Source organism: Schistocerca cancellata, chromosome 8 (assembly GCF_023864275.1).
Source record: "Schistocerca cancellata isolate TAMUIC-IGC-003103 chromosome 8, iqSchCanc2.1, whole genome shotgun sequence".
NCBI lineage: Eukaryota > Metazoa > Arthropoda > Insecta > Orthoptera > Acrididae > Schistocerca > Schistocerca cancellata.
The window spans coordinates 341643802-341668728 of NC_064633.1; the positions used below are offsets into that span (position 1 = coordinate 341643802).

Genomic DNA, 24927 nt, shown 5'->3' on the forward strand with positions numbered 1-24927 from the left:
GTTAATATAACAACTTTTTCATTTTTTTGTGACCAGTGTCAGTGCAGTGCTCTTCCACAAGTGAATTATTGGGCTGTAAGAGCCGAGTTACCTATGGTGTTCCATATATCTTTCATGGACCGTGTGAGTCATCTTACTGCTGAATGAAAGTCCACACTTGCAGGGTATCTTACGAACCACAGCCTTCCGGATCATTCATTCATCTTTAACAGAACCCAAGATTGGTGCTGTCTTCACACAAATGGAGGAGAGCAAGGGATTTAAATCTTTCATTGTTTCCTCCTGCATTCATGATGCCTATCTTTGGTTTCCTTCATAGCACTTTATATATCTGCTATGGAGGATACCCTTTGGCTTCAGAAACACACTTTACATTTAGAAGCTCCTCCTGCAGACTGCTCTCATCAACAATGATGTATGCATTGTGAATCAAAGTTCTGAGAATTCTCATTGTCTGGGAAGGATGGTGGCAGCTATTTGCATGTAAATATAAATCTGTATACAACAGCTTTTGAAATGCTGCATGCTCACCATCCATGTGACAAATTGTACATAGTACTCAATGCTGTAAAATGTGTCCATATCCTTCCACATTTAATATTTCTTTACTCGCAATAAGAGGCCCATGCACTAACAGTGACGAACATCTCCATACTATAACACCAGCTCCTCCATACTTCACTGTTGACACTACACATGATGGCAGATAATTTTCTCCAGGATTTTACCAAAGCCAAACCCTTCCTTTGGATTCCCACAGTTTATAGTGATTCATCACTCCAAATCACTCATATTCAGTGGTGCTGCTTTACATTAGCTCAAGCATTACGCAGCATTGACTGCAGTAATGTTATGAGGAGCTGCTCAACCATTACAGCCCATTATTTTTAACTCCCTATGCATGTAACTGTGCTAGCTAGACTGATGGTAGCATGCTGGAACCGAACAGTGGTTCATTTCACTGCTTTTGTGTGACTTTTTTTACAAACACCATCTCCAGTTGTTGATGGTCCCTCTCCATTAGTGCACGAGGTCTTCCTGACCTTGGTTTACTGTGGTTGTTTCTTCATATTTCCACTTCACAATAACATCATCAACAGTAAAATTGGGCAGCTTTAGAAGTGTTGAAATGCCCCTGATGGATTTATTACTCTGGTGACACCCAGTGACCAATTCACATTAAAGTCACTGAGCTCTCCTAACCAGCCCATTCAGCTGTTATTGCTTCTGACCCGATTATACAATTCTCCTTGTCTTCTTTTATACTGATGGATCTGCCTCTTTGACACTGAGTGGTCAATTCTGCACTACATAAAGGTGTCCAGATACATTTGATCTTGTAGTGTTAGTTGTAAGAAATTATTTCTGTGGGTCGAAATGTACAAGAAGCGGAGTCACTTAAGCTACAAAGTGCCGGCCAAAGGCAATGGAGAATTGTTCACAAAGTAGAATGTGAGGAAATGGGTCTTGAATCATGTGGCAAATTCAGCAAACAGCATATGTCAACTTGTCTTTGAAATGCACACTTTGACTATCACAAAATGGAGATTATTGGAGGAACAGTAATTATGTCTCTACCGTAAACAATGTGTACAAGCTGTGAGGCAAAACGAATATGAACCAAGAGGTCAGTTCTGTCACTAGATTATCCAAGGCAGTATTGCAGGCTGGTCATCCTATAGGGTCTGGTGTTCATGGATAAATCAATCCTTGATGGTTTTTTTAACAGCCGCAATAACCATGTGATTTGTCACACTCATCTCAATCACTGGTAGTGATTCTTTGTGGCTTACAGAACCTTGTTTGTTGCCATCCCATTTGCATGATGCAAATCACCTGGTGTTAATTTCAGAAGTGCTGTCACAGTTGCTGCAGACAGTGCCTATTGTTGTCATTAAGAGACTGTGGCTTCAAACACAATGGTACATATTGATATTAATGTCTGTGTGTACATGAACAACAGATACCCTTATCACTGCATTGTAAGGGATGGTTCGGTCCCAAGGCTAGCTCATAAACCCAACTATATTCTCGTGAATTTTTTGCTATTGGTTTACACAAAGTCATTTGTGAATGAAATGCCATTAGAAACTGAAGAGGATAGGGTTGTAGGTTTCTAATTACCTCTCTCATTGTACAGAAAACTATAGGTATATTGGAGAGAGTATGACAAACTTTATGTTCCATTGTAAAGTATGACTTTGAGACTGGCAATCATCACTGAGAGAAATTGCTATGAGTTTTAGTTATTGTTATTATGTATAGATTGTTTACATCACTGAAAATTCAAAATATAGAGGTCTGATGATTAGTTATCTCAAAGTTCTCCCTTTAGAATCCTCTGCCATATGTATAATATTGATCTTAAAGATTTGGAAACACCTGCAGAACAGCTACATGCAAGCCAAAACTGATGAAAACGTGGAGATATCTGGAAGCCTGTGTTTCCAGAAAAAACATAGTGCTACATTTATGCAAGGCAGGTTCGATCATATGATTAGAGATTTATTTTTAGGTAAGATTGTATGTAAGGTTTAGGAAGCAAAAACATAAGCTGTATTGAAAGATTTTAAAAGCATTTTTTCGTAAGTCTTTTGCAGGAATGAAGTCACTATAATTGTTTAGAATCGTACCAGGTTTTAAATGATGTAGTAGATGAACACATTATTCGGAAATCTGTAGATAACTTATGAGAATTATGTAGCCCATTGAAGGCTTTATACATATAGACAATAAAGTTGTAACAGAGCTGTCTTCCATTTCTAGATCAGGGCATCCGCACTTTGTGTTTTCCTCAGACCTGTTTTTGGAAACCACTATGTCTAGTTAGTTCAGTTAATAGAAATACTGAAGCTGAGACTGCTTGACATTACTGCAAGGGTGGATAACATGGAAACACCAAATACACAACACATTACCATGCCTGATATGATGTAGGAAATCTGTTGTCATTCAAAATAGCTTCATAAGCTCAGAATGGTTAAATACAGGCCCTGCATGGTTCAAGAGAATCTTATATCATTCTTCCTGCAAAATTGTGGCAAACTGATGACGAAAGTAGAGAGCGATTGCGCACTCTTCTTTTCAAGGTAAACTACAGAGGCTCAATAATAGTGAGATATGGTGACTGTGGTGGCCAGGGGAGTTTCATCCTCGTGCTCACAAAACCAGTCCTGAGCAATGTGAGCAGTGTGAACAGGAGTTCCGTCTTCTTAGAATACAGTATCACCATTGGAAAACAAACAGAAAACGTGCCATTGCGGAGTAACCATGGGGCCCATGGAATACCTGGTATGACTGACAAATCATCACAGAGCCCACTCCATGTTTCCCATGTGGGACGTAAACTCAGTGAGAAGTTGGAAAAAGTGTGAAACAAGCCTCATGTGACCAAATGACTTTCTTTCATTGCTCTAAAGTCCAGGCTTATGGCTTCGGCACCATGTTTTCCTGTTACAGGCATTTGTGTAACTGATGAAAGGTTTTGGAATTCTAGCTTGCCCTGTAACTCCCTGCTTCTGGAGCTCTCTTCATATTGTTTTGACCCTGACATGGTTCTCAAATGTAGGATTCAGTTCTACAGTGACTTTTGCAACTTCATCCTCTTATTTTTCATTACAATCCTCTTGAGTGTCCATCTGTCATGATCACTCAACATACAGTTTCTTTCCCGTATGACTCATCAGGTGATGTTCTTTCACTTTCCCTGTATGCAGTATAAATATATGTGGTGCTTCTTGAAACACCAAACACTTTGGCTTCCTTCATTACCTGAGTACCCACCATATTAGCACCAGAAATTTGTCCAAGTCCAAAACCATTTCACTTTGACATAATACCCTCTCAGCTACATAGAACACCATTCTGACCCTGATTGACACTTGCAATATATTGGATGCTGTTTTTGGTCAAATACAATGTCACAGCCTGCAGTGTTGCATACCATCTACAATTATGTTCAAGCATGCATTCCCCATGGTATTTGCATATTTTTGTCCAATCCCTGTATAACTTCTTTCTTAGTATTGGCTCATGTTGTACATTAAAGATAATTATACCATGAGAAATAGTAGACAGAACTCAAATGCAGCTAGATGAAAATAATAGGCTTTAGATAAGAAAGTGATCGACTTGTCTAGAGTGGAAAATTTGTCGTAAGTAAGTAAAGGCTTTCCCATCTTGACTGACTATAGTACATACAGTGCATGTAACTCCATTGAAGTTTGTTTGTAGACTAGAAGTAGAAAAAGCAGCCTGTCATGCGCCAGCCTAAATGAACTTGAAATCCTGCAAAACTTGAATTTTGTGTCATGTTAATTCATATGTGCCATGTGACATGTTATGACTTTATAATAAATGAGTAATTTTTTTACCTGTAACGGAATGTATCTGCCTTGGGAAAATGGTTTGCTACTTGATGGAAGTTTGTAAGGAATGTATCATGATTTCATGACCCAGATGTTATGTGTCAACCACAGATTTAAAGGCCTGGGGTTCAGCTGCTGATTGGTACTAAGACTGTTGCACAACTCGCCATCATGTCTGTCTGTTTGAACACACTAATCTCTAAAACCGATAGACGAATTTTCATGGGGTTTTCATGGGTAACTTGGGTGTAGCTTGGGGCAACATATATTGATATTTTATCAAAATTGGAACATGGAAAAATATATCTTAATTTGAAGATTTGTTTAAAATCATGTGGTCAGTGTAGTAGTTCAGATGTTTAGTCACCATGGCATAGTACACCAAAGAACCAGTTGATGGCACTGTTATGTTTCTTAACTCAGTGGCATGTATTTTTAGAAGTTTATGTCACTAACAGCACTAAGTGCCACAATATTACCTTTACGAATACAAACTAACAGTGAATTTATTGGGCTAGTATTTATGGATTTACTAGTTTTTCTTTGTGTCTTAAAAAATTAACAACATTGCTTTGCTTCTTTCAATAGGTTTTGTTTGTATTCTTTGCTAGGAAAGCAAGTTTACTAAGTTTGCTCTATGATTTGGGTGCCTACCCATTACATTTAATTTCAATTATGATTAAAAATGCCTAAAAACATCAAGTCTTTCTGAATACACCAGAATGGGTAAAATACTGAGGTCTATGCAGTGTGCAGAATTCAACAAAGATCATGAGGTGAGACTTGCTGTGGCCTGAGAATATCAGGCTTTAATTCGCTCTTTGGGAAGTCCTTCCAAAGTTAAAATGTGATGTGATCAAGAGTGTTATGCATTATCCTGCTCCTCACAATCCTTCACTAACAGTGGCTTAAAGTTACTTCTCTCCAATCATATAAGCAGAAATGTTGATGGGAAATGGTGCAGTCCAATGAGTTTTTACACTGTGAATCCCACTTATACGTAATGATTTACCTTTTTGCTTTAAACATCCTTTAAACAAAGCTCAAGGCCAGACGCTGCAAGTATTGGGCGTAGACCTTGGTGTCAGCTGCTTTCCACATGGGCAGGTCTATGTGGCTTTCTCCCCTGTTATTGAAGCAAGCAAGCTCTTTGTTCATGTACCCTGTCACACTACTTCAAAATTTGTATACAAAGAAGCTTTATAAGTCAAAAATAAAATCCCTGGGTGTGAAATCTCAGGCACAGTTACAAATATGTACCTGAGCGACACCAGGTTTCTCTGATAGTTCCTAAAATTGTTCCATGTGTACGAGGAATGGTGTATTATTTTATGATTTAGTTTCCAGTAAAGCTCTGGGTCCTTCTCATAACTGGATGGTTGAGTTGCAGTGGTCAAAAGGAGGCAAGGGGTCAAAAGGAGGCAAGGGCATGTAATCTCCGAAAGGACAATTTGCTGCAGTGCACTGTGGCATTCAGCTCAACCTTCAGCTTGATTACAGCACTATTTTAGTAAGATGTTGATAGCTCTATCTGGCTGTCAGCTGAAATAATTGATATTCACATTTGTTTTGATTAATCCAATAAACTATTATCATGGATCATTGCAAAATACATCTACCTTGATTTGTTGTCTAATGCATTAGCTAATGTAGTATGTTCTCTGTGTCTTACAGTTGGGGTACGATTCTCATCCGCATGTGCGAACTCCAGGGCTTAGTGCAAATGGACTAGGTGGCATCCCTGGCGGAAAACCGTAAGTTAAAGTAGTTGCTATAAACTAAAATATAGATCATAATATCATAACACTGTTTGTGATTTCCCTGTTCTCTCTAACTTTTCCTCCTTTGTCTTGTCATGATCCTCCATTCTCATCATGTGCATGGTTTTTTTCTGCAATGGAAACCTAGCTAGTAATAATACAATTACACTCGTATTGGGAACAGAATAGCAAAGTGATTGATAGTCAACCATAGAGTTCCATCAAGGGGGACGTTCTTAGTTTGCCATTACTTTAACAACTGCTATGCCCTGTGGTGGCAACAGCGTTGGTGTTCCCTACTGGATACATTCATATTCTACTGTTAACATGCAATATTGAAGTTGCTTGTTGGTCATAAAAGACTTATCACTTTTCTGCCCATTCTTCAATGCTTCTTCAAAAATTTTGTTACAGAAAATAAACACAATACTTGAAGAAATGAAGCACATTACATTGGTGCGTGATGATGTGATTTGCTACTGACTGTTGTAACACACGTCAAATAGCAAATTGGTATGGTACAGGAGGGTAGACCAGAAAGTGTGACACAATTCATTCTTAGATTGGTTGTAGGTATGGTAGTTGATCTATGAAATTATATTTCAGTCACTTTCTTATTCTGATCAAGGTATAAGTGCAACTATCAAAGAGCCCAGTATGCAGACAGAGAATAATTTGAAAGATATATCAAACTTCTGAATCACTAGCCCTGTCTTCTTCCGTATATTGTTGGTCATGTTCTATTTTCATCTCTTTGCTGAATTGTACAATGTAGGATTATGAAATTTTCCAATTCAACCCAGTTACATGATACTAGTCTCTTCAGTTGAACCTGATTTCTTTTTCTTCTTTTCTTCTCTGTCTTTATTATTTTATTTTATTTATTTATTTATGACATCATTACTTTTGATCAGTACGAATGCATCATCTGCAAACCAAACTGTGAAGAAACGATATTTATGGGCAACTCATTACATACACTAGAAACAGAATGAACCTAGAATGGAGTCTCGAGAGGCGGTATTGTGCTCTATTTGGGGTAATAGCTGGTTGCATTTGAAGTGTAATGCATCATGATTAGTTATTTTGTATCCGATTCTTTGTTGTCCTGTGAAATAGCTTCAGAATAATGCTATTTGCTAACTGGTAAAAGTATTATTCGTTGACACTGTAATTTCCAGCACGTGTTGCAGTTTCAGGATTGCTTGAAAACATTCTATAAGTTTTTGTCTTTAGTCATTCTCTGGTATTGAGTGACAGTTTATTTGCTGTGATTAAAAATCTGTATACATAGGATATGTTCCTAATGCTTAATCTTGCTTGAAGATGCCAGCATTAACAGAGTTAATTGTTTCAAGCCTAAATACTCTACTTTGTGATTCATTTATGTTTAGTTTACTGTGTATATTGTTTGCACGCTTTTATTTACAGTCTCATGTTGATACGAGGGCGGTTCAGAAAGTAACCTCCGATCGGTCACAGTGCGGGTTGTGGGGGGAGTAGCAACGCCATCTGTGCGTTCACGCACTCAACAGGTCAGTCGGCATCAAGCCGTGGTCGAGTGAACGTCGTACCTGCGCTAGTTTAGTTTTTGTGGCAGTTTGAAATGTGTGCTGCAATAGAAAACCCCGCCAAATGTGAAGTGCGTGCTGTCATAAGGTTTTTTACAGCCAAAGGATATTCTGCAGCAGCTATTCATCGTGAGCTTTGTGCCGTGTACGGACCAAGAGTTATGAGTGAAGGAGTTGTCCGTGAATGGGTACGTTTATTTAAAAGTGGACGAGAAAACGTTCATGATGAAGAGAGGAGTGGTAGACCATCATTGGTGACTGACGAACTCGTTCAGACAGTTGATGCAAAAGTTCGTGAAAATCGACGTTTCTCAATGTCGGAGTTGTCTACTGGTTTTCCACAGATTTCTAAGACTCTCTTGTACGAGATAGTGACAGCAAGATTGGGTTACCGTAAGTTCTGTGCACGATGGGTGCCCAAAATTCTTACCGGCCACCACAAAACTCAAAGAATGGCCTCTGCATTAGACTTTCTGTCACGTTATGAGGACGAAGGAGAACCATTGTTAAACAGAATCGTGACCGGTGACGAAACCTGGATTAAGTACGTGAACCCTGAGACAAAAGAACAATCAAAGATGTGGGCACATTCAAATTCGCCTACCAAACCAAGAAAAGCCTCGCAAGATTTTTCTACCAGAAAACTGATGGCAACGGTGTTTTGGGATGCCAAAGGGGTGTTGTTGGTTGAATTCATGAAACGTGGTACGACCATTAATCAAGACGTGTACTGTGAAACAATAAAAAAGTTACGACGGGCTATACAGAACAAACGCCGTGGTATGCTGACTTCCGGTATCGTTTTTTTGCACGATAATGCCCGTCCTCACTCTGCTCGCAGAACAACGGCCCTTCTTGAGTCCTTCAAGTGGGACGTTATCAACCATCCACCTTACAGCCCAGACCTGGCGCCAAGTGATTATCACCTCTTCATGCATTTGAAGAAATGGCTCGGGTCACAGCGGTTTGATGGCGACGAAGAGCTCAAAGATGCGGTCACAGGCTGGCTCCAGGCACAAGCGGGTGAATTTTATGCAGAAGGAATTTCAAAGCTTGTGAAGAGATACGATAAGTGCCTCAATCGCTATGGAGACTATGTAGAAAAATAGTGCAAAGATGTAGTTGTAAGATGTATATATTAAAATATTTTTATTTAACTTGGTGTATTTTTTTAAATCAACCGGAGGTTACTTTCTGAACGGCCCTCGTAATTGCCTCCTTCTGAAGCTACTTTCCATTTGATTCTGTGTTTCTTTTTAAGTTCTGCATTTACTGTGAGTGAGTTTTATAAACATTTAAATATTAAATAAAAAAAATTCAGTATATAATTTGAATGACAATCTAAGAAAAAACAACAAAAATATATTCTAAAGAATAAGCAGTGAAATATTCTTAGTGACAATATACTTTATAATTCCTGCTTTGCTTTCTCATAATATATTGGCACATAGAAGAAGGTGTAATTAGATGAATGACGAACACTAACTTCACTTAACGAAGGTTTATTCAGCACTTGCACATACAAGAGCACGGAGCAAACTGCCTCCGGCCACAACACATACGATATATAAACAGTTACACAACATTCCAGTACAAAGATTCTTGACATTTGCGGGTACTTCTAGAATGTACTCGAACCGAATATAGAAATTACAATTTTACAGTTCAGGTGAGTTTTGACCTCACGACCCTCCATGCAACAGTCTAGTATCAAACCACTACACTACGGTGACTGTGCTAATCAGCTTCTTCTGCGACATTGCTCCCTCCTTAAGAAAACAGCATCTCGGTGTTATGTCCTCCTAGTCCAGGGACGAGTCATCGGTTCTGCATATTCTGTCTCCTGATGACATGTTCGCCCTGGCGGTGATCTTAGAAGTTCCTTTGCCGCTACGCTCTTCATCACCTTTCCGCTTGTTTCCTGTTGTTAGAGCTTCGAATTTACCCTGGGTTGCGGGATCCTTTTAGGGCTTCATTCAAAGGACGTGGACCGTATCTCTGATCTTTCATCGTCTTATGTTGGGGGCGAAATCTTCAACTTCATAAGTAACGTCAGACAACTGTCTTACAACCTTATAAGGTCCAACCTTATAAGGAGCTTCTCAGAGAGACCAACCTTCCAAACAGGAGTGAAGATCCAGACAAGGTCACCAGGCGTGTAGACAACAAGGCAGTGGCTCGCTTCATACCTTTGACGATTGTTTTCTTGAGCCTGCAGCGTGTGGAGTCGATCTAACTGCTGAGCTTCCTCAGCTCTGGCTAACACCTGATCGATGTAGTCATCGTCCACGTCATCAGGATGTAACGGAAATACAGTGTCCATCGTCGTAGTCACCTCATGCCCATGCACCAGGAAAAATGGCGTAAATTCTTTGGTGTCTTGTTTGGCGGTGTTGTAGGAAAATGTCGTGAAAGGTAGCACCTCATCCCAGTTGCTCTGCTCAACATTGATGAACATTGGTAGCATGTCAGCCAAGGTCTTATTAAGGCATTCAGTTAGCCCGTTAGTTTGCGGATGGTAGGCAGTCATCGTGTGATGAGTAATGTTGCACCAACGGTTTATCTCTGTCACAAGATTCGATTTAAAAACTTTACCTCGATCTGTAATTAACGAACTTGGGGCATCGTGTTTTAATACAAGGTCTTCCATGATGAATTTGGCTACCTTGGATGCTTCGGCTGTTTTCATGGCTTTTGTAATGGCATAGCATGTCAGATAATCAGTGCATCTATTGCCACTAGCAGACGTTGGAAATCATCCAAGGGGGTCAATCCCAACACACTGGAAAGGGGTTTCAGCTGGTGGAATTGGTATTAGTCGGCCAGGTGGTTTCTGACGAACTGCCTTTCTCCTCTGGAGCTCTGAACAGAGTGACACATAGTGACGGACACTCCTAAATAAACCTGGCCAGAGAAATCTCTTGCGGATTCTATCGAATGTCTTAATAAATCCTAGATGTCCAGCATCAGGTGCGTCATGGAATTTCTGTAGAACATCTAAGCGCATGTGTTTAGGAATCACTGGTAGCCACCTCCTTCCAAATGGATCAAAGTTTTTCTTGCAAAGTAATCCATTAACTACCTTAAATTTTCCTTTCACATCCTCTGACTGATTTAAGGCAAGCATAATTTGAGATATCTTGGTGTCCTTCTTCTGCTCAGCAGAGAGATCCTGGAGTCCAGCAAGACAGTCACTATCTTCGTCAATTTCTTGAGAGACAGTCAGCATCTTGGTGTTTTCTTCCACTTTTGTACACTATGGTAATGTCACACTCTTGAAGGCGTAGTGCCCACCTGGCGAGTCATCCTGTTGGATCCTTAAGATCTGTCAACCAACAAAGAGAACGATGGTCTGTAACAACTGTGAATGGCCTTCCATAGAGATGTTGTTGAAATTCGCACATGGCCCAGATCACAGAAAGACATTCTCTTTCTGTAGTTTAGTAGTTTCTCTTGGCTTTTGTAAGTGTCCTAGAAGCATAGGCTATAACCTTCTCTTTTCCATCCGAAATTTGCACCAGAACAGAACCAATCCCATACCCATTGGCATCTGTGTGTAGTTGTGTAGGTGCTTTCTCATCATGCATACCAAGTACAGTGTCAGTCATCAGAGCTTTTTGCAGCACATCGAAAGAATCTTGTTGAGCACCACCCCAGATAACTTTATCATCAGCTTTTAATAACTCTTGGAGTGGCCTGGCATACAAAAGTCTTTGATAAAATGACGGTAATGAGAACATAATCCGAGGAAGCTTCTCACATCACTAATACTTTTAGTAATAGGAAATTCCTTTATAGATCTTGCCTTTTCTGTGTCTGGCCACATGCCTTTGTTTGAGACAAGGGGTCCAAGTGTTTTGATTTTTTTTGCTTCAAAGAGGCACTGTCTTGGATTAAGTTTCAATCCGCCTTGTTGGAGACACTTAAGAACGGCCCTCAGTCTTTTTGTGTGTTCATCAAATGTCTCTGAGAACACTATAATGTCATCTAAATAACAAAGACACATCGTCCACTTCAGATGACTTAGAATATTATCTACCATCCGTTCAAAAGTTGCTGGTGCATTACACAAACCAAACAGCATTACCTTAAACTCATACAGGCCCTCAGGGGTGATGAATGCAGTTGTCTCACGATCAGCCTCATCTACTTCGATTTGCCAGTGTCCTGAGTACATGGCCATGGTTGAGAAAATCTTAGCCCTCTTCAGACAATCTAGTGTATCATCAATTCGTGGAAGGGGGTAAACGTCCTTTTTGGTTATCTTATTAAGCTTTCTGTAATCAACACAAAAGCGCCAACTTCTATCCTTCTTCCTGACAAGAACCACTGGTGATGACCATGGGCTCTGTACTTCATCGCGAATTATTTGACATTCCATTGCTGACATACAGTATGCTCTCTGGCTTATTGGTTGGTGGTCTAAAGTGCTAATGCAGTGCGTCACCGCCGATTTGTCTTATTTGCTCTTCACCTGTGGATTGAAGCATTCAGAGAACTCTTGAAGAATGGCAAGTAGCTTCTTCTATTGTTCCTTTGTGAGATCTGGTGATAGTCGAGCTATAAGATCTTGTCTCTTAGTGGTAGCACCAATTACGCCCATAGACTTGGCATGGGAGGTTTCTATGATGCTCAGCTGTTCGCCAATTAAAGGCTCAGTGTCTGCTACGCACATGCATCTTGGAAGGATCTGCGGTTCTCAGTGACAGTTAACTATCCACAATTCACCGAATCCATTTTTAAACAAGACGACAGAGGCTGGGATGACCAAGTTATTCTTCAGTGGTATGCTTCTCTTACATTCCACTACAAGATTCATGAGTTGACACATGACATGACACGTGACAGCCACCTTTCTAGTGCTGACTGCAGGAATGATCACTTCATCCAGCACACATAGTCTCCACCCACACGGATGCACATCTTCCTGTCCACAGTATCTCATCTTGTCTAGTATAATCTTCGAGCGACCACAATCTATAATTGCCTGAGAAGCTTTCAAAAAGTCCCATCTGAGAATGACATCATGATTACACTCTTGTAAGATGATGAATTCTAAGGGCTGTGTATGGCCACTTATACCCACATGAATGGTACATTTTCCTGTAGGTTTTACATATTTCCCATTATCCACCTTCAGCAGAGATGTTTTGTTGTTGACGAATACGGTTTTCTGCAATGGTGACAGTACTTCTCCAAAATGACTGAATATGATGCTCCTGAGGCCACAAAAGCTGGGACTGGTCGGCCATCCATGAGGATATCGACTTAGTTTCTTATCATTTTTGTAGTGATTGATGGTGGAGAATTTTCCTCTTCGGCGGCCTCACTTCCAAGCTAGGTCGCACCCTTTAGTTTTCCATGTTGCGGCAGGTAGGTGATTGGCAGGGGCTTCTAAACGACGATGGAGACCTTGATCGGCATGTTGGGGAGCATCCTCTCCAGCAGCTAGCTTGCGGTGATGGTGACCTACGTCGTCCCGGAGTTGACGTCAGCTAAGATTGGTCTGCTGTCTTCTGGCGCGGGCGTCATCAAATATCTGCCGCCTTTCTAGACAATAGTGCACCACATGTTCTGATTGCCCACAGTGGAAACATACTGGTTGGTTATCCTGGGTCATGCAGACGTCAATCTTCCTTGGTGCCCAAACAGGTTCCTCATGCGGCATTGTAGGAACATAACTTCACCTGGGTCTCGACTTTTTCACTGTTTTAAAGGGAAATGAAGGACGAGAGATTTGGTTCAATGTCTGTTCCACTTCCTCCCTTATGACCTCTTGAAGCGTCTCAGTTTTTTGCTTGCCTTGCAATCCAAGTGCCTTCTGAACTTCCTCTCTCACTATCTGACAAAGAACACTTGTGAAATCAATTCGTTCCTCCATCACAGACATTGATACGATGTTTGGAAGCCTTTCAAACTTCTTTCGTATAATTCTTTTTTGATGCATTGTCTCGATATACTGGCACCATTTTATGAAGACGTCTGCTGTCAAAACCTCCTTCAACAGTAGGGCTTGATACATGTCCTCAGCAACACCCTTCATGAGATGTGCAACCTTATCTTCCTCCTTCATTCTAGGATCTACTACTTTACACAGCTCCAAGACGTCTTGAATGTAGGATGCTGTAGTTTCCCCTGGACACTGTGCCCTGCACTTTAATTTATCTTCAGCACTTCTGTCATTGTATGTCACCGAAATACTTGCGCAGTTCCTCCTGGAATACTTCCCAACTTGTGAACTTCTCCTTGTTGTTCTTGTACCATTGCTTGGCAGTGCCCTCCAAGTAGAAAAATACGTTAGCCAAACACATGGTGTCATCCCATTTGTTAAATTTGGCTATATGCTCATGTAACTTCAGCCACTTGTTTGGATCTTGGCCATTGTCACCAAAGAACCTGGAAGGATGTCTCATGTGGTGGCACACAGTTGCTGTCATCATAACATCCTCTTCTTCTTCTGTCTCCGATAGATGGCGATCTGTTGAATATGGCTCAAACTCGGGTTTCTTGCCACGTAAACAGCGGCTCTGTCGTAGCCTGATGGGAGCCACTGTCGATAATGTGCGCTATCACAGGTTCTAATACCCAGTGTCTCCACCACAATAATAACACATAGAAGAAGGTGTAATTAGATGAATGACGAACACTAACTTCACTAAATGAAGGTTTATTCAGCACTTGCACATACAATAGCGCAGAGCGAACTGCCTCTGGCCAGAACACATACTGTATATATACAGTTACACAACATTCCAGTACAATGATTCTTGACATTTGTGGGTACTTCTAGAATGTACTTGAACTGAATATAGAAATTACAATTTTACAGTTCAGGTGAGTTTTGAACTCACGATCCTCCATGCAGCAGTCTAGTATCATAATCACTACACCACAGTGACTGTGCTACTCAGCTTCTTGTGTGACAGTATACTGAACAAAAAAATGAGAATTCTAAAAGACCAAGAGTTAGCAGAAGTCAATGATTTTTGTTATCCTAGTAGGGGTTTTCATTATAAACTGTTCCCAACTGTTGTAAACTAACACATAATTGATCCAAAGAAAATTTAACAAAAGAAAACCATGTAATTATGAGACACAATTACTGGCCATAACTTAACCTTCAGGACTGTCAAAAAAACACACACACACACACACACACACACACACACACACAACACTATAACTAGGTCTCTAGGTGGTTTGGTGTGGTGATTCTCTACTGGAGATGGATATGGGTGCAGATGAAGAAGACAGCTCTTGGATACAAGAAACCCTTTATCACTATTTATTTCCAGTGATCAGTCTTTGATGCTGTTAGTGTTGGTCCCTGGCAAATGTGGCAAATGCGCTGACGGGGCATTTCCTTGTCTGTTGATCTCTCAGCCCAGACCTGTTAGTGGTAACACAGACCATGCACCACTACCACTGCTGCTGGTGTATCAAGGAATGTCTTGTGTTACTGGCCTGTAGCAGATGGCTAAGTGTTGGCTGCTGTCATCAAAAATACAGCAGACTGCAACTCGTCCCAGTGGCACAGGGCGAAAGAGTCCTCAGTTTGAACCTCAGCAGATGAGGAGGTGGCTGAACTCCAAGTGTCATTGACCCACAAAGGCAGCAGAGTGCTGAACTGGCCAAGCACCCAGGAAGTCAGGCATCAGTCGGAAGTTCGAGTGGTGGCGGCCACGTCATTGATGTGGTACTGACTGTCACAGACTGGGCATTGCAAAATGGCCCAGCTCTTAGACAGTGATAGGTTGGTCTCAGGCAGTTTAAATACAGCTGTTTGGGGCTGATCATGCAGAAGTTATTGCATTTCTGTGTCATGTGGTAACATTTCAAACAGGGGCCAGTGACTGGTGTCACCACTTTCACCACGCGGGAGGAGGTCAGTGTGGAAACAGGTAGATGGCGGAGAGGTGCTGCGTCAGCGATTCGCTGACTGTGGCTACTGGAGGCAGCTTCTAATGTCCTAATTACAAGACGGGGCTGTGGCCTAGGTCCATGGCATTACACTTCCTTTGTCCTAGGAAAACCTGACTCTCCAGATTCCTGTTTGTGAACTGGCTTCAACATAAGCACTGACTTATTTACAATTATTTAAGCTTTGTGCCCTCTACTTCAGTTGATCATGCATGCTATATACACTTCCTTTGCTGTTTCACTTGTACTTGGTACACACAGTTAGTTTTTGGTTCATGATTGGCTGTGTTCTTGGTTAGAACATTCTTCACTGGTAAGTGGCTTTTGGGTTCATGATGGCAGAAGGAATGAGTATCAGGGTGGCTTCCCAGCACTACAATCTGATTTCCTCATATCTACTCCTCCCCGTATCATTTTCTACAAGTTTAGACTGATAACTTACTACCTATTGTTAATGACTGTCAATTAGAATATACATACTAAGGACTAATCCCTTCCTTAACCCGTGGGGAACAATATGACCTATGTGAACTGAATGGTATGTGCACTGGCCTATTGTTTGTTGATTCTGGCCTGTGTGAACTTGACAGCACTGCATTTTTATACTGTAGCAATGCAGAAAAATTTATTTACAACATTAAGAAATCCATGGCAACCATGCTTTGGTCACGTTTTCAAGACATTCCATAAACTATTACCCTTTTCACACTTAATTAATTCTTCTCGCTCTGAGAGTTTTATACAGTTGCCCTGCTTCAAAAGCTTTCCAATACCACTAACCCCGGTATAGGTACTATACCAGCTCCACCTGTAGTGTACACTAATCCAGTAATTTTTTCACTACTGGTGCTATACCAGCTCCATATGTGCTATCCAATAACTCTGTAATTCTCCTTAATTCTTCCCTGGCTACAGGTGCTATACCAGCCAAACCCGTGCCATGTATTAAAAAAAAACACTTTAATTCCTTTACTTCCACACATCTTCCTAACATCTGAAAGACTTTCCCACTGTGTCAAATCTTTCTGTTGGCCGGCTATTGTTGGTGAATCTATTACTACCATGAATAATGCTTCTCAAGAGATGTGGGGCAGTCTAGTTGATGACACCGTGGCTAGTGATGTGTCTCGTGCCTGTGGGGCATATCATTACTTATACTGTTTTGAGACGATGCAACATGATGCGAAGACAATAAAACCTTACCAAACAATACTTTTACAACTCCTTATTCTTGTTCTAATTCATTCGACTCCTTACTCTTCTTCTGATTCATTGTCACTGTACCACAGCTTACCCTTATCAGATAAGCAGTACCTGTTAACTATTTTCTTTTAGGGTCACATTTTGCCCAGTTCTTGTCTTGGCATATATGGTACAGCTATCATCCTTAACATCCTCAGTTTATTTCCTCTGTAAATTCTTATTTCAAACAAAAGCTTTACAGCTATTCTGGCTTATCCTTAAAAAATTACCTAGGTTTTTGGGATACCCAAAGTTTCCCACACTTCATCCAGGCAGTCTCTTGGCAGTGGCTGGCGAAACGCCCATTTTGGTGGCATACTCAGCAAAGTATTTGGTGTGGTTGATGCACAGGACGGAGTGCCCAGGTAAATTGCACTGGGTGTGTGTTACAGGATTGAATGACTCAAGCCTTAGTCCTTCACTGAATACTACAATGCTATCTAATCCTGACATTGTGGAAAAAATAGGGAGAGATCAAGCCCAAGGATGTAGGGATCCCACAGGTGATTTGAAAAAATCTGAGCTGCTCCATACAGATAGTGCTGCTGTCCATGGTAATTCTTCAGAGTTCTGTCTTCCTGCCTTCTCTTCTTGTGGTAGTTTTTTGATCAGTCGGTATTCTTTTCCATCCATCCACTCCCCTTTCCTCTTCAGAAAGGTGCTGCTGTTAAATTGTGCTTTCTACAGAACCATGGAACTGACTGCTATCTTCCATTGGTTATCCATCTTCATCTCCAGTGGTTCTTCTGACACCAAATATGATGGTGAGAAGAAGAAAACACTAAATGGCTATAAAAAACCTTTATTACTGTTTATTTACATTTTTCAGTCTATGATGCTGCTAGTGGCTATGCCAGATACATTGACATGGAGTCTCTCAGTGTGCTGAACTTGCAGCTCGATCCTGTCATCACTAGTGCAGACTGTGTGCTGCCATTTTGTCGAGGAATGTCTTGTATTACCAGCTCGTAGCTGGATGGCCAGATGTCAGCTGCTATCACCAAGAATACAGCAGACTGCAACTGGCTCCAGTGGCACAGGGCAAAGGAGTCCTAAGTTTCAACTTTGTCAGATGCAGAGAGTGAGATGGCTAGACCCTGGCATCATAGGCACAGGAAAGCAGCAGAGTGCTGAGGTGCCCAAACACCCAGACTGAGTGAGGTGGCACAGGGGTTAGTATACTGGATTCACGTTTGGGCCATCCAGATTTAAGTTTTCCGTGATTTCCCTAAATTGCTTCAGGCAAATGCTGGGATGGTTTCTCTGAAAGGGCATGGCTGAGTTTCTTCTCCATCCCTGAAGCATTCTGAAATTGAGCTCTGTTTCTAATGACCTAGTTGTTGATGGAACATTAAACAGTAATCTTCCTTCCTTCAAATACCTGGATGATCGGGTGGCAGTCAAAGATTTGAGGTCCAGTGACAGTAGTATCATTGGTGCAGCATTGTCTGGATGTCACAATATAGCCCAGCTGGTCGATAATGACAGGCTGGCATTGGGAGGTTTAGATACAGCTGTCCGGGGCTGACCATGCAGAAGTTATTGCATTTCTATGTCACATGGCAACTTCTTGAACAGGGGGCAGTGTCCTGGGTCCTAAGTGTTGTCATGCAAAATTAGGTCAATGCAGAAGCAGGCATACGGCAGAGGGGTGCTGCTTAGGCAGGTCGCTAACTGCTGCTGCTAATGTCCTAGTTATGACACTGGGCTGTGATCTTGGTCCATAATGTTACAACACTGTTCTAGCTTTTGGAATTATTAGTTCCTCCCTTGGGGAGGAGAGATAGATAGTTTTAGGAAGGTTAAAAAGGAAGGAATGACTTGCACTTATTTTGTAAACATCCCCAACCTATCCCCCTATCTTCCTTGTGAAAGGTACTAACAACTAGGGTGGTGTTCTTTATTTATTTATTTTTTTTTTTTTGTGTCTCAGCAGCACTAAATATTTTGCTTCCTGAAAATAAGTATTGGCCAGCAGTTTTGCCTAAAAATTTTATGAACTTGAATTCATTCCTTTAATCACACTTTTACTGTTAAGCTTAATTTACATAAGTTGGCAAGAAATTACAGCACAAAGGATTCAGAAAGCAAATAATATTCTTTTGTTTCAGGGCTTACTCCTTCCATATGAATGGTGAAGGACAGTTGCAGCCTGTACCATTTCCCACAGATGCACTGATTGGTCCAGGGATTCCAAGGCATGCAAGGCAAATTAATACATTGGCACATGGTGAGGTGGTCTGTGCTGTTACTATAAGCAATCCAACTAAGTATGTGTACACAGGTGGAAAAGGCTGTGTTAAAGTTTGGGATATCAGTCAACCTGGTTCCAAAAGCCCTGTGTCCCAGCTTGATTGTCTTGTGAGTATGGTATTTGTAAAGTTGTGGGTATGGTTTTTGTGGACATGGAGTTGTTATACTGTTGTAATTATCATCTTGAAAAAATAAAGAATTTTTTGTTTGTTTGCATGTACATGTGGCAGTCCTGGTTCACAGTGAAGCCCCCACACCATAGTACCATACCTTGCCAGTAGTGGTGCTACAACAAAATGGGTTTCTCCTAGCAGCATGGTATGGTACTGCATCTGACAAAACTGCAGAAATGTACTTGCAAACAAACGAACAATTAATTGAAATTTCCTGGCAGATTAAAATTGTGTGGCAAACTGAGAGTCTACTATAGAACTGGAGAGAAAACTTTATTATGTCACTTTATTTTTTTGAGGTGATAATTAAAGCTAAAACTACCACACAGAGCTCATATTTTAATTTTGTCAATAATTAATGACTGATGTGCATGACACAAATGTTTGACACAACTGCAAGGATTCTTATAAAGTTGAATTCAAATTATTTTAGTTGGGAGTGTCTAAAACAAATATTTTCTTTGTGGTATTGTGTCTACAACTAAAGAGAACAATGCCGTTATATATTTTAAAAATTCTGAAAATGTGTGATACAAACGGCATCTACCAAAAACTCAGTTTTTTTTCTTTTTTTTTTTTTCGAGGATGAACATGATATTATCTTACCTTAATTTAGATTTATGTTGTCGATGACTTTGCACCAAAATATAGAACTATGTCCTGGAATTCAGGAAAGGATGTAAAGTTTCTCCAGTTTTTCTTGTTGCATGTTGTACCGTTTATACATGGTACCAGAAAACTGACTCTGGTTGTTAGCCAAAAATACCATGACACATTATATTCGTCTTGGTTATGACATCTTGTTTATTGGTATAAGCCTGTATTTAATCATACAATGAAGGCTTCCACAGCTGGTTGTCTTTATCACTTGTGACTCTTCCAGATTGTATGGTTGTGGGCCATGAAAGTTTTTTGTTCTTGACATTTTGTCCAGAGCTGCATTTGCCATCTTCAGAGGTGCTACTGATTCTACTAAGTCTTGCCAACTGATGGAAGGCACATCGAGAGTGATTATATTCTTTTCAATCATTATATTCTTTTCTCCTGTACAACAGATTCAGTGATTTGTACACTGCATGTAATGAGAATAATAAATCACGTTTCACATAAATATCATGTTGGTAGATCACCAGAGATAATCCTTGTCAAAGATAAAACTTGTCTATTTAACTGTCATCTCTCAAAGATAAAATTTATCTGTTGATTCTGCAGTCCTACTGTCCATATATCAACAAATTTCGTGGCATTTTATTTTCTGTTAATGTTGTACCAAAGTTCATATATTTTGTTATATTATGTTTTTAGCAGTTTTTAGTAACTACTGTTTCAATGAAACTGTTCTGGCTTTGTTGTTACCACAATTTCTAATTATTGCCAGTCCAAATTCAAAAAAATCCAGTGAAGTATAGCAGACATGATCATTTCACCTACAAGTTTTTATCGCTTACATTTTACTTTTTATGTATTAATGTATTACAAATAAAATATTTAATGTAACTGGGTAGATAAATAATTTACTCATCAAGCCGTGGCAAGAGAAAACACATATAAAAGTTGTGGGCATGTGTAAGATTTTGGAGCCAGTGGCTCCTTCTTCTGGCAGAAAGATTGAAGGGGAAGGAAGAGAGATGAAGAAAAAGGACTGGCAATGCTTAGCAAGTGGAGAGAATTACTGAAAAGTCAGCCAGAATTCCAGGTCAGGGGAAACTTACTGGTTGGGATGAGAAGGAAAGGCTGAATCAGTCTTTCCTTCTCAGCCTGTCCATCAAATCTCCTTGACCCGCAGTTCTGGGCAACTTTCCTGTAACTCTTCCCACCTACTAAACCTTGCCAGGCTCTTTCCTTCTTTCTACCTTTTCCTGCAACCCTTCTGCCAGAAGAAGGAGCTGCTGGCACTAAAAGCTTCCGCATTTCCCTATCTTTTACACATGTTTTCTCCTGCTTCTGCTTGGTGAGTAGATTTTTTATCCATCCAATTACATTATATTTTCAAAAATTGATTATTTCCCTTGACAATAAATATCTAGATACAAGGGGCATTTGAGAATTCCATGCAAAAATAAAAACTACTTACGTGTTTGGGATAAACCTTTTCATTTTTCGACATAGTCTCCTTTTAGATTTACACATTTTGTCCAATGCTGTTCTAATTTGTTGATCGCTTCTGAATAATAGGAATTGTCCAAGTCTGCAAAATAGCTATTAGTTGTTGCAATCACCTCCTCGTTTGAATAAAATCTTTGTCCCGCCAGTCATTTCTTCGAATTGGGGAACAAATAGTAGTTCGAGGGTGCCAAGTCTGGAGAATAGGGGGGATGTGGAATGAGCTGGAATCCTATTTCCATTAATTTTGCGACCACAACTGTTGAGGTGTGTGCTGGTGCATTGTCGTGATGGAAAAGGACTTTTTTGCGGCCCATTCGCCAGCATTTTTCTTGCAGCTTGGTTTTCAAATGGTCCAATAATGATGAGTAATATGCACCCGTAATAGTTTTATTCTTTTCCAGATAGTCGATGAGGATTAGCCCTTGCGAATCCCAAAAGACAGTCACCGTAACCTTTCCAGCCAAAGGAATGGTCTTCGCCTTTTTTGGTGCAGATTCTCCCTTGGTAATCCATTGTTTAGATTGTTGTTTGGTCTCAGGAGTATAGTAATGTATCCATGTTTCATGCACAGTGACAAAAACAACGCTTAAAGTCCTCCGGATTCTTCCTAAACAGCTGCAAACCATCCTTGCAACACCTCACATGATTCCGTTTTTGGTCAAGCTTGAGCAATCATGGAACCCATCTTGCGGATAGCTTTCTTATGTCCAAATGTTTATGCAAAATATTGTATACCCATTCATTTGAGATGCCCACAGCACTAGCAATCTCGCGCACCGTAACTCTTCTGTCATCCATCATCATGACATGGATTTTATCAATGATTTCTGGAGTCGTAACCTCCACAGGGCATCTAGAATGTTCAGTAACACTTTTTTGTGCCCATATGGCCACTGAAAATTTTGAAACCACTTATAAACTGTTCAAATCAAAGGTGCAGAGTCACTGTAATGTTTATCAAGCTTCTCTTTAGTCTCCTGAGGCATTTTGCCTTTCATAAAGTAATGTTTAATCACCGAACGAAATTCTTTTTCATCCATTTTTTGACAATCACTAGACTTCCTTGATTCTCACAAATGCCAAACACAAATAAATAGACCAATATGGCTGAAACTTGGTTTCTGTTCTTTCCAAAGATGCTACTAACTAAACATGACCTCGATACGAACCGGTGGTGCCATCTCTCGGACTTTGCATGGACTTTTCAAATTCTTCTCGTACTTATATCCTGAATGGACACAATAACACACAAAATAATAGGTTCTAGTTAGTTGGAGAAAAATACCTGTAATATTAGTCTCTCTCTCTCTCTCTCTCTCTCTCTCTCTCTCTCTCTCTCTGTATAAATTACTACGCTTTGTCTTTCAGTCACTTATTACAACATTAGGATTATTAAAGCATTTTTTTCCTTGCAGCTGTTGTAGGAAAAGAAGTATGTTATAAGTGTACATTCTGACTGTAACTATATTTTCCCCTTATTTCTGTTTCAAACAGCAAAGAGACAATTACATCAGATCAGTTAAATTGCTGCCCGATGGAAGAACTTTAATTGTTGGCGGGGAGGCAAGTAATTTAAGCATATGGGATCTGGCCTCACCAACACCACGTATTAAGGCTGAACTAACTTCAAATGCACCAGCATGTTATGCTCTTGCAATTAGTCCAGACTCGAAGGTCAGTGAAGTTCAAGTAATGTCATGCATAATTGTAATTTAAGATCAGTATTTTATTTTTGTTGAAATTATGAGAAGAAAAGAAAAATATTTAATTCAATGAGTACTTAGATGTAGTGACTTATTCTTTTTCCTAAAATTTTTCTGCTTATGCAGGTTGTTCAGATGTAATGACTAGAATGTGGATTTTTATGTGGTAAAATATAATATTGCATTACAGTGAATGGTGAAGACCACGTTTAGGCTGTCAGTCATAAAAGAGTGATGATGGTCCTGGAACAAGACTTTTTCACATTACAGGGTGTAGTCCATGGTACATGTTGGCAGTCTTGCACATTTAAATATAGTCAGTTGTTTAATTGTGAGTCCATGAGAAATGATGCAGAAGTGTCACCATTCAAAGCAGCAGGAATATTCCACATATCTTTGCAACTGTGGTTTGTTGCAAATTGAGAAGTGCTTTTTTGTGCAGTTGTATTTGACCTTACTTCAGCCTACCTTCCAGAGTGCTGCAAAGGCATGATCAGTCTTACCAACTGCATCAGTCAAAAGCAAGTAGGAAGTTTCTAAAAAAGCTTTGATTACCTTCGTTGTTAATGTGAAATTTGATTTTATGTAAACCAGGTATAATCTCAAATTTCTGTTAGAATGCAAATCCCACAAAATGGCAATTGAAGAATCAACCTCTGTATGAGGTGCATTCAAGTTCTAAGGCCTCCGATTTTTTTTTCTCCGGACTGGAAAGAGATAGAAACATGCGCATTGTTTTAAAATGAGGCCGCGTTCATTGTCAATACGTCTCAGAGATGGCAGCACCGTACGGCAGATGGAATTTTACCGCCAGCGGCGTGAATGAGAACTGTTTTAAATACTTAAAATGGCGACGTTTTCCTTACTTGAACAGCGTGCAATCATTTGTTTTCTGAATTTGCGTGGAATGAAACCAATTGAAATTCATCGACAGTTGAAGGAGACATGTGGTGATGGAGTTATGGATGTGTTGAAAGTGCGTTCGTGGGTGCGACAGTTAAATGAAGGCAGAACATCGTGTGACAACAAACCGAAACAACCTCGGGCTCGCACAAGCCGGTCTGACGACATGATTGAGAAAGTGGAGAGAATTGTTTTGGGGGATCGCCGAATGACTGTTGCACAGATCGCCTCCAGCGTTGGCATTTCTGTGGGTTCTGTGCACACAATCCTGCATGACGACCTGAAAATGTGAAAAAGTGTCATCCAGGTGGGTGCCACGAATGCTGACAGACGACCACATGGCTGCCCGTGTGGCATGTTGCCAAGCAATGTTGACGTGCAATGACAGCATGAATGGGACTTTCTTTTTGTCAGTTGCGACAATGGATGAGACGTGGATGCCATTTTTCAATCCAGAAACAAAGCACCAGTCAGCTCAATGGAAGCACACAGATTCACCGCCACCAAAAAAATTTAGGGTAACCGCCAGTGCCGAAAAAATGATGGTGTCCATGTTCTGGGACAGCGAGGGCGTAATCCTTACCCATTGCATTCCAAAGGGCACTACGGTAACAGGTGCATCCTACGAAAATGTTTTGAAGAACAAATTCCTTCCTGCACTGCAACAAAAACGTCTGAGAAGGGCTGCTCGTGTGCTGTTTCACCAGGGTGATAACAACTTTGAAGTGATTCCTCATGCTCCCTACTCACCTGACCTGGCTCCTAGTGACTTTTGGCTTTTTCCAACAATGAAAGACACTCTCCGTGGCCGGACATTCACCAGCCGTGCTGCTATTGCCTCAGTTATTTTCCAGTGCTGAAAACAGACTCCTAAAGAAGCCTTCGCCATGGAATCATGGCGTCAGCGTTGTGAAAAGTGTGTACGTCTG

General features: G+C 40.5%; 1 protein-coding gene across 1 annotated transcript in view; it reads left to right on the forward strand.

Annotated features, from left to right (window-relative positions):
• LOC126094552 (protein groucho) overlaps window positions 1-24927 on the forward strand; it is a 701311-nt gene that overhangs the window by 638033 nt on the left and 38351 nt on the right. Inside the window, exons 13-15 of the mRNA XM_049908986.1 lie at window positions 6042-6121; window positions 18972-19221; window positions 22887-23066. Coding sequence (XP_049764943.1) covers window positions 6042-6121; window positions 18972-19221; window positions 22887-23066 — 510 coding nt within the window. The remainder of the gene's footprint in view (window positions 1-6041; window positions 6122-18971; window positions 19222-22886; window positions 23067-24927) is intronic.